Source organism: Melanostigma gelatinosum, assembly GCF_949748355.1.
Source record: "Melanostigma gelatinosum genome assembly, chromosome: 13".
Lineage (NCBI taxonomy): Eukaryota > Metazoa > Chordata > Actinopteri > Perciformes > Zoarcidae > Melanostigma > Melanostigma gelatinosum.
The window spans coordinates 1,180,491-1,193,764 of record NC_136646.1 but is presented as its reverse complement, the minus strand read 5'-3'; the positions used below and the strand labels follow the sequence as shown (position 1 = coordinate 1,193,764).

The following is a 13,274-nucleotide window of genomic DNA, read 5'->3' as shown; positions in this document are numbered from 1 at the left end:
CATTTCTTCCATGTGCTTACTCTCAGAGCACTTTCCTCTCTACCATGTTGGTTCTGTGGTTCTGCGGAACGCAGCGACACTGCAACCTTTGTTCAGTTAGCCTCTCTGTATGAGATGGTATAGCTATATAGATGAAGCTCTCTGCGTTTCCTTCTTGGTGGGACTGCAACAAGGCGGGGCCAGCCCTATAAATGCCAACATCTGGCCCTGATGTACGGAGTATAGTTTTAGAGTTTCCCCGTTGGCCGTTGCTCTTTTAAAATAAATAGGGGGGGGACCCTCCTCCATAGAGTGCCGCAGGGATGACGTCATTTTGTAGAGCAATCCCACAAGTTAGCTTAGCAGTGGTTCTCTTGACCAAAGACAGCCTACATGATTTTCCCATCCACGTTTAGTCTCATTTACCCACATGTTAGCAACCGGCTTAAGACACCTAAAAGCCTCAAAATTCACGAGAAGGGTATCTGCTGATGTATTTTATATTGTAGAACAAAGCGTAAACTATCATAAGCTTGTGTTAACCACAGACCTTATTTCAGGCATCCTACCAAAAACACATCAAAACAACCATTGACTTTGAGACGACTGAACAGGAAGTGCAAAAATGCTGAATCATTTCTGTGTTTTAGTCCCGCCCGTTTGCTCAGTGCTCCAATCAATTTCCCCATTTCCTGTTGTACTTCGATATGCTACGTCTGCTCAAAGGTAGCATTACTATGGAACTGAAGTTTTATTATACGCGCTCACTGTGTATGTAGACACATCTTAAGTTGGCTAATGTTAGCGAAATGCTAGCTAACTAGCTAATGTAGGGCTAAAGCTAAGTTGATCTGTTAATGTGAGATTCAGACATGTTAGCTTCCTCTGATCTCTGTGGTAACGTGAGAGAGATTATTAAGATGAATTATCGTTAGCCAGAAAAGCTCACGCTAACGTTCCTTTGCTAATATTATCTCTACCTGCCGTGCCAACGTAACTTTAGTATTTGTCATTTACTTGGATATACACAAAGTCTGACACCCCAGCAGAAGTTACCTGTGTGTGTGTGTGTGTGTGTGTGTGTGTGTCCCTCCATAACATACTGTAGTCCTAACTGTTGTCTTATTGATGCTACATTCTGATACACAGAAATTGAATGCACCCGGCTAAACGACATTGACTAGCATCACCAGGCACAATTGAAAATGTAAATTAGTTCCACGTGTAGCTAGTACGTAGGGCTGGGCGATAAATCGATTTAATCGATTAATTCGAATGTGTGCTTTAAGGCGATGTGTTTTATTGAAAATCGAGAAAATCGCCCCCACCCCTCCCCCCGTTGGGTTCCCGTAGTAGAGTGTGCGCGCATTGTTTACAAACGAAAACAATGGCGGCTAGCAGTGAAGCTCTCGTTCTTAAGAGAGGCAAGAATGTGTCTTCGGTGGTCTGGAAATGGTTCGGGTTTGTGTCATCTGACACAGAACAAACAGCACCACGATGTAAGGTCTGTCTAAAAGCTATTGCTACAAAATCAAGCAGCACAACAAATTTAATGCAGCACGGAGAAGTTTAATGCAGGGAGAAGTGTTGTTGCCCTGAGGAGGGAGCAGGACCGCGGGAGCACAAGCGACGCCGCCGCCGCCGCCGCCGCCACCTCACAACAACAACCCAGCATTTTGGAGACATTCACCAACTGTACTCCGCATGAGAAGAAGAGTGCCCGGTGGAAAGCCATCACGGATGCAGTCGCGATGTATATCGCAAAAGATATGGTGCCCATATACACCGTGGAAAAGCCGGGGTTTATTCACCTTCTCAAAGCTTTGGACCCCAGGTACGTGCTACCAAGCCGTAAACATTTTTCTGACGTTGCCTTGCCTCGGCTGTACAATAGTACACGCCAAAGGATCTCTGCGGAGCTGGAGGGGATGTCATTCTACTCCGCAACAACTGACCTGTGGTCCAGCAGGTTGACCCAGACACCGATCCACTTGACTGGTGGAAGCGTCACCAACGTAACTTTCCAAGGCTAAGTACTTTAGCAAAGAAATACCTCTCTGTGCCAGCTACAAGTGCCCCCTCTGAGAGTCTTTTCAGTGTGTGGGGGGGCATTGTTACATGCCACCGTGCATGCCTGAAGCCAGAGGTAGTAGACAGGCTTGTCTTCCTGGCAAAAAATATTTAGAAAAAACATGCACTACTGTTTAATACTGTTGGTTATGTTGTGAATGCACTTGATTTTGTTTACATGCACTTATTTACTGTGCAAAATATGTTATGTTGATGTTAGAACAGATGTTGCACTTTTGAAAATGTGAATGTTAAAGGGTCACATACATTTTATTTCATGCTGTGTTTGTATCAGTGTATTCAGTTAGAAAAGCTTACTGTAAAAAGTTACATTTGCACAGTTGTTTACAATGGAAGGCTACTATTTAATGCCATTTAATGTTATGTTTAATTAAATTGTATATTTAAATGATTCAGGGAAACAAAAGAGTGACCAAATACTTTTTGTATACTACAGGCACCTTTCTACAATGTTCAGGTTTTGTTTGCACTTTATTTTTATCAACCTACGAGGGAAAATCATCACAAAATGAAATAAAAAATTGTTTTCAACAGCTTCTGTCATCTGCAAATTTTTTTGGGGGAAAAAAATCGATTTAAATCGTGAATCGGATTTTTTGTAAAAGAATCGGAGATTTTTTTTTTAGGCCATATCGCCCAGCCCTAGTATATATATATGTATACGTATTTATTCATGGCCTTTCACAGTATTTACATAGCACCTGCTTTTTAATAAAAAGAGACAAAGAAAACTCACTTTTTACAACATGGGACCTTTAATGTCTTTCTGTGCAGAAGTCAACCTTCCATCGTCCCCAGACACTGAAGTACAACAAAGGCTATGCTCTGGCCCCTCGCCCCACTGTGGGTATTGGACAGGACCCTCTTTTATCTGAACAGTTGCTTCAGCAGGAGATCAGTAATTTGTCTATTGAGACGCCAGACATTACTTATGGCTCCTCTGACCAGAGCACAGTCAAAGTCTTCATCCCAGCTCACGTGGCCCTTGACAAAAAGGTACAATAATATTATCTATTCATTCATTTTATTTGGATTGTTGTTGCTGTCCAATAAACCATCCAATTAATTGCTTGTTTGTTTGTTTTGTACCACCCTCTTGTCTTGTAGGTGCTGCGCTACAATGCATACTTTCAGGAAAATATCCATTATTCCCCTGAAGAGGAGTGCTGGGTGCGTCCCGTGGTCATTAACTACTACCTCGAGGATGACTGCATGTCCATCTTTGAGCCCATAGTGGAGAATTCTGGATTATCTCAGGGAAAACGGCTCAAACGCCAGCGGCTGCCCAAGAATGAACGTGGAGAGCATTACCAATGGAAAGACCTCAATATTGGCATGGACTTGGAGGTGTACGGGGGTAATTCGAATGTGTGCTTTAAGGCGATGTGTTTTATTGAAAATCGAGAAAATCGCCCCCACCCCTCCCCCCGTTGGGTTCCCGTAGTAGAGTGCGCGCGCATTGTTTACAAACGAAAACAATGGCGGCTAGCAGTGAAGCTCTCGTTCTTAAGAGAGGCAAGAATGTGTCTTCGGTGGTCTGGAAATGGTTCGGGTTCGTGTCATCTGACACAGAACAAACAGCACCACGATGTAAGGTCTGTCTAAAAGCTATTGCTACAAAATCAAGCAGCACAACAAATTTAATGCAGCACAGAGAAGTTTAATGCAGGGAGAAGTGTTGTTGCCCTGAGGAGGGAGCAGGACCGCGGGAGCACAAGCGACGCCGCCGCCGCCGCCACCTCACAACAACAACCCAGCATTTTGGAGACATTCACCAACTGTACTCCGCATGAGAAGAAGAGTGCCCGGTGGAAAGCCATCACGGATGCAGTCGCGATGTATATCGCAAAAGATATGGTGCCCATATACACCGTGGAAAAGCCGGGGTTTATTCACCTTCTCAAAGCTTTGGACCCCAGGTACGTGCTACCAAGCCGTAAACATTTTTCTGACGTTGCCTTGCCTCGGCTGTACAATAGTACACGCCAAAGGATCTCTGCGGAGCTGGAGGGGATGTCATTCTACTCCGCAACAACTGACCTGTGGTCCAGCAGGTTGACCCAGACACCGATCCACTTGACTGGTGGAAGCGTCACCAACGTAACTTTCCAAGGCTAAGTACTTTAGCAAAGAAATACCTCTCTGTGCCAGCTACAAGTGCCCCCTCTGAGAGTCTTTTCAGTGTGTGGGGGGGCATTGTTACATGCCACCGTGCATGCCTGAAGCCAGAGGTAGTAGACAGGCTTGTCTTCCTGGCAAAAAATATTTAGAAAAAACATGCACTACTGTTTAATACTGTTGGTTATGTTGTGAATGCACTTGATTTTGTTTACATGCACTTATTTACTGTGCAAAATATGTTATGTTGATGTTAGAACAGATGTTGCACTTTTGAAAATGTGAATGTTAAAGGGTCACATACATTTTATTTCATGCTGTGTTTGTATCAGTGTATTCAGTTAGAAAAGCTTACTGTAAAAAGTTACATTTGCACAGTTGTTTACAATGGAAGGCTACTATTTAATGCCATTTAATGTTATGTTTAATTAAATTGTATATTTAAATGATTCAGGGAAACAAAAGAGTGACCAAATACTTTTTGTATACTACAGGCACCTTTCTACAATGTTCAGGTTTTGTTTGCACTTTATTTTTATCAACCTACGAGGGAAAATCATCACAAAATGAAATAAAAAATTGGTTTCAACAGCTTCTGTCATCTGCAAATTTTTTTGGGAAAAAAATCGATTTAAATCGTGAATCGGATTTTTTGTAAAAGAATCGGAGATTTTTTTTTTAGGCCATATCGCCCAGCCCTAGTATATATATATGTATACGTATTTATTCATGGCCTTTCACAGTATTTACATAGCACCTGCTTTTTAATAAAAAGAGACAAAGAAAACTCACTTTTTACAACATGGGACCTTTAATGTCTTTCTGTGCAGAAGTCAACCTTCCATCGTCCCCAGACACTGAAGTACAACAAAGGCTATGCTCTGGCCCCTCGCCCCACTGTGGGTATTGGACAGGACCCTCTTTTATCTGAACAGTTGCTTCAGCAGGAGATCAGTAATTTGTCTATTGAGACGCCAGACATTACTTATGGCTCCTCTGACCAGAGCACAGTCAAAGTCTTCATCCCAGCTCACGTGGCCCTTGACAAAAAGGTACAATAATATTATCTATTCATTCATTTTATTTGGATTGTTGTTGCTGTCCAATAAACCATCCAATTAATTGCTTGTTTGTTTGTTTTGTACCACCCTCTTGTCTTGTAGGTGCTGCGCTACAATGCATACTTTCAGGAAAATATCCATTATTCCCCTGAAGAGGAGTGCTGGGTGCGTCCCGTGGTCATTAACTACTACCTCGAGGATGACTGCATGTCCATCTTTGAGCCCATAGTGGAGAATTCTGGATTATCTCAGGGAAAACGGCTCAAACGCCAGCGGCTGCCCAAGAATGAACGTGGAGAGCATTACCAATGGAAAGACCTCAATATTGGCATGGACTTGGAGGTGTACGGGGTCAAGTACCACATCACACAGTGTGACACTTTTACAAAGGTACAACATTCACTTATAGGAAAGCTCTTGAAGTGTGTCATGCATATTCGTTATCTTCTATGCATGTCTTACAAAACAATATGTTCATGTATGTATATATATGCTGTGTCTCATTCATCACATGTAGGACTTCATGGAAAGTGAGGGCATTGTTTTAAACGAGCCTGAGCCAATCCCTGTGGATCCCTACAGCAAACGTGGCAAAAACCCTCAGCCTGCCTTCACAAAAGCCTCTGGATTTGACAACTTGCACAAGTTTCTGACCATGGATTGTATGGTAAAGGAAATTTGTGAAGTTTGCGTTTCTTCTAGTTAGGATCGGGCCAATATATACAGTAATAGTGAAGCCAATTTTAAGTTAATTTAACCTTACAGTATAAATCATCTACAAAAGCAAAGTAAAACTCAGGATAAGTTTTGTACTAAACCACTGACATTTTTCAAATATAAGTGATGTTTTGAAGTGATCTTGCATCGTTAACCGGGTGTTTGTACCGTGACATTTTGCATTTGACTTTCTAATTCTAATCCAGGCTTTTAACCTCTTCTTGGTCAGGTGCTGCGTTTCTTTGCTCTGTGGGAGGATACGGATAATCTGTTCGGGGAGACCAGGCCTGTTACCATCCAGTATTACCTTGTGGATGACACGGTGGAGATCAATGAGGTCTACGTACGCAACTGTGGACGATTACCCTTCCCTGTCCTGATGCGCAGACTGAAGTTGCCCAAGACAAGGAAACCGCCTGGTAAAATGCAACGTTGTGATTCTGTCACGTTCAGCTTTGTATATAATTGGATCTGACGCGGTGCTTTGGTTCAGGAGCCTCTTTGTATCCAGTCACGTCATCAGAGCGAATGACCCTAGAAAGTGTCTCTCATCTTAAAACCAGCATCACATGAACACAATTTACATCAAACTGCTCTTAATTGACTTTTGGTTATATATATTGTTGTCAAATATTGTTTGCAGTGCAGAAAAAAAAACACAATTGTATTTTTTTTAAAAGAGACAACGTAAAAAGATTTCTAAGCGAATTAACAGCAATGACGATACTCGTATTTCCATCCAGAGCTCTTTCCCAGCTGTGTGCTGGAGGTTTCAGCAGCGGAGGTAGACGAGTACTACTCCCCCAAAGACTTCCAGGTGGGAGAAAGGATAGAGCTGCTGAGCCGTCGCTTCCTGCTGTATGACTGCGACGGCTTCACTAAAGAGTATTACCAAAAGAATCACCCTGACCTGGAGATGAAACCCTTAGAGCAGGCATGTCAAACTCAGTTTGGCTCGGGGGCCGGATCCAGACTTTCTGTTCTCAGGTGGGCCGGATCAGTAAAAGAATGTCAACTCCAAATATTTAGCTTTGTTTTTCAGTACTATGCTTTATCATTCAGCCTACATTTGTAGCCCACCCTACATATTATAATCACGGATGACAAGGGATCTTTTCTAAGCACAACACATTTATTCACAAACAATGGAGAAAAAAATGATTTTCATGTTTGGCTGTGAATGTGTTAACAACTGGTTTATTTGACAGTTGAGTGAATGCAGTTTTACACCTGAACCAACTCACCACACTAAACAAACTCAAGTGGGAGCTATGAAAAAAATATTTTTGCCTTATATGTCATACTGCTTTGAAATAAATAAAATACAAAATAAAAGTTATAGCAGTGCATGGGCAATAAGATTACATCAGATCAAACTAGTAGGCTCTGAAGATGAGAATATACTGCACATTAGATTATGCAACAGGGATATAATTACATCCAGTGTAATGGTAGGGAAAACACAGAAACAAGTCTTTTGAGAGCTTTTTGCTCTGCTGCCTGCACTTCCCAACAACAACAGCAGCAGCAGCAGAGAGTTAGTTCAGGACCTTGGAGAGCTCCCAGCCTGCACCAGCCACCTGAGAGCTGTTTATCATGACACTTCAAAGCAGACTTTTAAGTGGCACAAGATATTGATAAAACGTATCCAATCCCACAGACCCAAATTTATCCTTCATAGCGGAATCGCACTGCAAGTCAATAAGCTCGAGTTGAATGTCAGCTGGCATATCAGAAGGCTTCACTGTAAATGGCGAGCGAAAAAAGCCAAGTTTGTTCTCAAGTTCACTGAATGCCTGAAACCTCTGCTCAAACTCTCGCAGCAAATCTGTTATGTTGTCTTTATATTTATCCAAATCATTATCGGGACGGTCCGGTGCCTTCGGACGCACAGCTGTGAGACAAGAGAAATGCGCGGTGTCGCCGTTGGATAGCTGCGTCTCCCACAGTGACAGTTTCATCTTGAACGCACTTATGCTGTCGTAATATTGAGTGACAACCCTGTTACGGCCCTGCAATGTAGTGTTAAGTGTGTTCAAGTGTTGTGTAATATCAACCATAAACGCAAGATCCTGCACCCATTCCTTGCATTTAAGTTCCTTTACTGGGCGTCCCTTCTTCTCCATAAATTGTCCTATTTCCCCTCGCAGCTCAAAGAAGCGCTTGAGTACTGCACCTCTGCTTAACCACTCAGTGTGGTATGGGAGGCCAGCATGAATGTCATTATCACTGAGAAATGTGTCAAACTGACGGTGATTTAGACCACGCGCTCTGATGACGCGCAGCTTCTGTCATCTGCAAAATTTTTTTGGGGAAAAAAATCGATTTAAATCGTGAATCGGAGTTTTTGTAAAAAAATCTGAGATTTTTTTTTTAGGCCATATCGCCCAGCCCTACTAGTACGTTGTACTGGAAGGTGGATTTACAACACTGCAGACCAGCCAATGAGAGAGAACCTTCACCACCTCGACACGGCACTTCCTGCACAAACCTGCTGTTTTTAAATAGCCAAGCATCAACAGCGACCGCAATATGTTTTGTATTCACTGGACCCAGATCTTGGGGGTGGGTGCGCAGTGGAAAACAAATAGAGAAGAGCTGAGAACAGAGCTGTACCGTGGAGACGCGGCATTAGTCTGATACGGGATTGACAAACGATGGTAGTGTTCACACATCAGACAACACAGTGGCTGCGCAGTACGTTAGGGGTTAAGTTCCGGTGGTGGAAAAGTTTTCAAAGGAGTTTGAGGGGCTGAACATCGCTGACCCAGCTGCTGCTTCAGCTTGTGAAGCTTTATTCACAGTTCTGCTCACCGTGAAGTGCACAGCAGCATAGCAAGGCGGATGGATATTTCTCATGTTTGTTGTCACTTCCTGCACCGACAATAAAACATTCCGGAGCCACATGGACGACAGATAGTCAATCACATTTGTAAAAAAGTAATCGGCATTTAGTGGCATGAATGTTTTCCAGATGCATGTTTTCCACACCAGGTGATCGGAGTTGTCTCTCCACAGATCAACAGTTTTTCGGAGCTGGAGGTGGCGTCCGTGCAGAGTGTGTCGTCGCTGAGCTCCCACAGCTACGGCCTCATCGTCATCTTTATCACCGGCCTGGCTCTAGGGAGCTTCATCACCTGGAGACTGACCAGATGGCACTGAGGCTCGCATTCTCTCACACACACACACACTCCTCTTTTGATCTTTCATATAAAGGCCGACAAGAATGCAAATGGTATTTCATCTTCTGACAGGTACTTTACCTGACACGCAATAAAATAATATAAGTTAAATGCTGAGCAGCAAATCATTTCAACGCAGGTGTGACATATGATCCATTAATGTGGGTGTGACTGGGTATCTGACAGTACTTTGTTTCAAGCAGCAGTGTGTAGCAGGTTTAAATTGCATTTCGATCGGTTATGGAAACTGGGCTTGTATATGGTTGTGTGTGTGTATGTGTGTGTGTGTGTGTGTGTGTGTGAGAAAGATGCCAGTGATCTTTTTCCGTCTTTCTGTCTGTCTCTGTTCATTCATTATTAATCCCTCAACAGTGTCCCGCCCTACTCCCTGCTCATTTATTATGGCTGCGCAGTAGAAACGCACTGGTAGGGGCATCCTGTGCTAGGTGCACGTCTCAGGTGATGTAACATGCACTCTGGCGGCCATCTTGTAGATCCACAGCTCTCGACGACATCGGCTGTGAACAACTTAACAGTCTCAGCATGAAATCCACAAGAAAGGAATGGAAAAGATAAGAAATAACTGATATTGTGTAGCTTTAATTGACAATGTTATCGCAATACCTGACAGCGAACACAAGAGGGAGCTCCTCTGCACCGCACACATATGAGCTGGACACAGCAGCATATTACTGCCACCAATATCAAGTTATTTTCATAATAACAAGAACATTTTCTTGTATTAACGTACGCCTTTTCTCATTATGATAAATACGTTAACACTGTGAAACACCATACAGGAATTCACTGACATTAACTTATATCAGACCAAACGCCACAAAACTGCCCCAGGAGGAGAGCCAAGATGGAAGCTAAGCTAACCCAGCTAGGACCAGAGGCCGTTCCACTACCCAGCCTACTGCTGGCTGTCTGATGTTCGGTCGCAGAACAATAAGATGGATGAAAGCAGCGGGAGATCAGTGACTGTTGAGCCCACATCTTCACAGGGACCTGGATCCATCGTCCATCCCGGATCAAGCTGCACTCAGGTGGACATCAGGACAGAGCTCAGGACTCCGGTGGGACGAGAGGAGGTGGGCTCTGTGTTTACACCATCATGCTTGGTGCTCACACAGTCAAAGTTGAGGGACAATGTTTTCCTCAGGTTGGATTTTTAATGTTAAGATGTCGGTCATATTAGACTTGTTTTTGTTGCTGCTGTTCACAGGAATGTACAGCTACGTCCGTTTTGTTTGTCATGTGTTTGTCACATGGCATCAGTCGATTTGAGAACTTAGGAGTTCTTCTGATGTGAATCTTTTGCCTTCGAATGACACGCTGTGTTTTCACTTTACTCATGAAATGATGTTCCAAGAGAAACATCAGCATGTCAGCATATCTCCCCGCAGGGTTTACACACCAAATCCAACGCGGTCGAACCCTGAATGAATGCTCACCAGTGGCCGCCCTCCATCTGCCGGTTACTGTGATAACTTTCTGTAATTTCATCACTGAAAAGAATCATTACTGCAAGGTCACTGGAGCAGCCTCGTGCTGTCTTTCTACCAGCTTTGGTGCAGAGCGGCCTCCAGCTGCAGGTCCAGGTTCACCTCATTTACTTTACATTTTCAAGGCAGAAGGGGAATTTAACAATTTTATGTTTTACCTTCTTAAAATGTTTTATAGTGTGATAACATACTCATTTCTTTTTTTTTTATATATATATTTCTCATTATTTCAACACATCACTTAATACAAGCACTACTTATTAATACAATTAAAAGAAGTTCCAGTCAATGCTTTAACATGTAGTCTGCCATGGCCTGATAGATGGACAATGACCTGGATGTGTTGGTTCAACACCTGGATGTGTTGGTTCAACAGCTGGATGTGTTGGTTCCTGTTCCTATATGGAGCCTGTTAGAGCGGCAGTTTATAAAAAATAACTTTTTGTCATCATTGCTCAAACTGTCACTCTATCCTGGCAGTAGAGACAGATAACCTGTGGAACAATCTGCTTCCTCTGCCTCTTGTCAGTGCCACTAATGACATAACAAGATCCCGACGTTGGTTGGTTAGTTTTGGCTCCACTGTTTCCAGCAGGGCGGCCGGGTCACAGACGTTCTCACTGCCTGAAGTTTAAATATAATCCAGTATCTCCTCAATCCCTGTTTGACTCTGCAGCATGTGTGAGACTGATGGAGAGCCGAGGATATGCTGCTGGGTTATTTTATGTACTGCCAAAATAAATAAATAAATAAAAGAAGGAAGAAATGTCATTATGCAAATAAGTTGTGTTCTGGGTTGGTGGGCTTGGGTTTGAGTTTGTGGTGAGCAGGCTGACACAAGGGGAAGTGGGCCTGAGGCCATTCAGACACACAGCATTGAATTATGGATGATTCTGTCGAAGAGAAATGCGTGTTTACTCTGTTAGTATTATAATTATGTATTGTGCTTACATGTAGCTTAGCAAAGGGCCCCCCTTGGTTACTGTTGCTATGCCTATCAAATGTTAGGTTTGGACAGTTGGCTCGCTCCGCGCATAGCGCTCAGAGGTTTACTTCGACAGAACATCACTTTCTATGTGTGTTTGTTGTAATTACACACGCATCATATGAGTCGTGTTTAATCACCGGATACAGTTTTTAAAGGAGCGTTTATCCGACAGTGAAGGAAAGGAGGCGGAGTTTCTGAGGGAAGAAGAGTTCACTTAACGTTAACTTTAGTATACTACTCTCGTTTGATCGGTGCCCAGCAAAGCAACCCTCGATCACTGTTCTCCACCATCAACCGCCTACTCCGCCCCATTGACACCCCCATCCCTCTGGTGCTCCCGATCTCTGCTCCAAATTCCTCGACTTCTTCCAGGCGAAAGTCGACTCCATCCACCAGCAGCTCCTGACACCAGCCCCTCCCCCTCCACCCGCACTTCAGCCACCTGGCAACGCCCCCTCAGCGCCGCACCTCTCCCTTTGTGACCTCTCCTCCTTCTCCCCTGTGGATGCTCCCCAAGTGGCCAAGTTGGTCAGCTCGGCCAAGATGTCCACCTGCTCCCTGGACCCCATGCCTACAGCCCTGGTCAAGGACTGCCTACCCACCCTCTGCCCCTACATGGTGGACATCATCAATGCTTCTTTGGCATCTGGTATTGTCCCTACCAGCTTCAAAACTGCCTCAGTCACCCCCATCCTCAAAAAGCCTGGCCTGTACATTGATGACCTCCACAACCACCGGCCGATCTCCAACCTTCCCTTCCTCAGTAAGACTCTGGAAAGAGTAGTCGCCGGCCAACTCCATCTCCACATGTCCAAACATGAGCTCTATGAGCCCCTCCAATCCGGCTTCAGACTCCAACACAGCACGGAGACCGCCCTCATTAAGATCATCAACGATCTCCTCATTGCTGCTGACTCTGGCCGCCTCAGCATCCTCATCCTCCTGGACCTCTCTGCAGCATTTGACACTGTCTCCCATACCATCCTCCTCAACCGCCTATCTGACCTTCTAGGGGTCACTGGCACCGCCCTCTCCTGGTTTACATCCTACCTCCATAACAGGGAACAGTTTGTTTCCATCAACGGCTCTATTTCCCCCCTAGCCCCAGTCAATCATGGCGTGCCCCAAGGCTCTGTGCTTGGCCCCCTCCTCTTCACCATCTACATGCTCCCCCTCGGCAAGATCATCCGCCATCACGGACTGAACTTCCACTGCTATGCTGATGATACTCAAATCTATCTCAGTACTACTCCATCCTCCCAGCTCCCCCCTCAGTCCCTTGTCAACTGCCTGTATGAAATAAAAACCTGGATGTCATCAAATCTCCTCAAACTCAACACCAAGAAGACAGAGCTCATGGTTGTGGCACCCAAGGCGCTGCTCCGGAAGGTTGGTGACTTCATCCTCGAGGTTGACGGCTGCTCCATCTCCCCATCTCCTGAAGTCCGCAACCTGGGTGTCATCCTGGACTCCACCCTTTCCTTCAAGTCCCACATCAAGTCCGTCACCAAAACTGCCTTTTTCCATCTCAGGAACATTGCCAGACTCCGACCGTCACTCTCGGAGTCTGTTGCTGAAACCCTGGTCCATGCGTTTGTCACCTCCCGCTTGGACTACTGCAATGGTGTCC

The 13,274-nt window shown here is 44.5% G+C and overlaps 2 protein-coding genes across 2 annotated transcripts in view; both read left to right on the top strand.

The window, feature by feature from the left end:
• Nucleotides 1-9,128, top strand: part of LOC306787313 (apoptosis regulator BAX-like) — a gene marked incomplete at both ends in the record, with an annotated part of 127,157 nt that extends 118,029 nt beyond the window's left edge. The window contains one exon of the mRNA XM_079282431.1: nt 8,985-9,128. Within this exon, the coding sequence (XP_079138557.1) occupies nt 8,985-9,128 (144 nt within the window). The remainder of the gene's footprint in view (nt 1-8,984) is intronic.
• LOC306787299 (EF-hand domain-containing protein 1-like) lies at nt 192-8,152 on the top strand (the record flags this gene model as incomplete). The annotated part of the gene is made up of 9 exons (XM_079282414.1): nt 192-212; nt 2,869-3,066; nt 3,178-3,438; nt 5,019-5,240; nt 5,352-5,639; nt 5,767-5,916; nt 6,196-6,385; nt 6,710-6,900; nt 8,117-8,152. 9 exons carry the CDS (start codon nt 192-194, stop codon nt 8,150-8,152), a joined length of 1,557 nt encoding a protein of 518 aa, XP_079138540.1.
• Nucleotides 9,129-13,274: the final 4,146 nt, after the last annotated feature.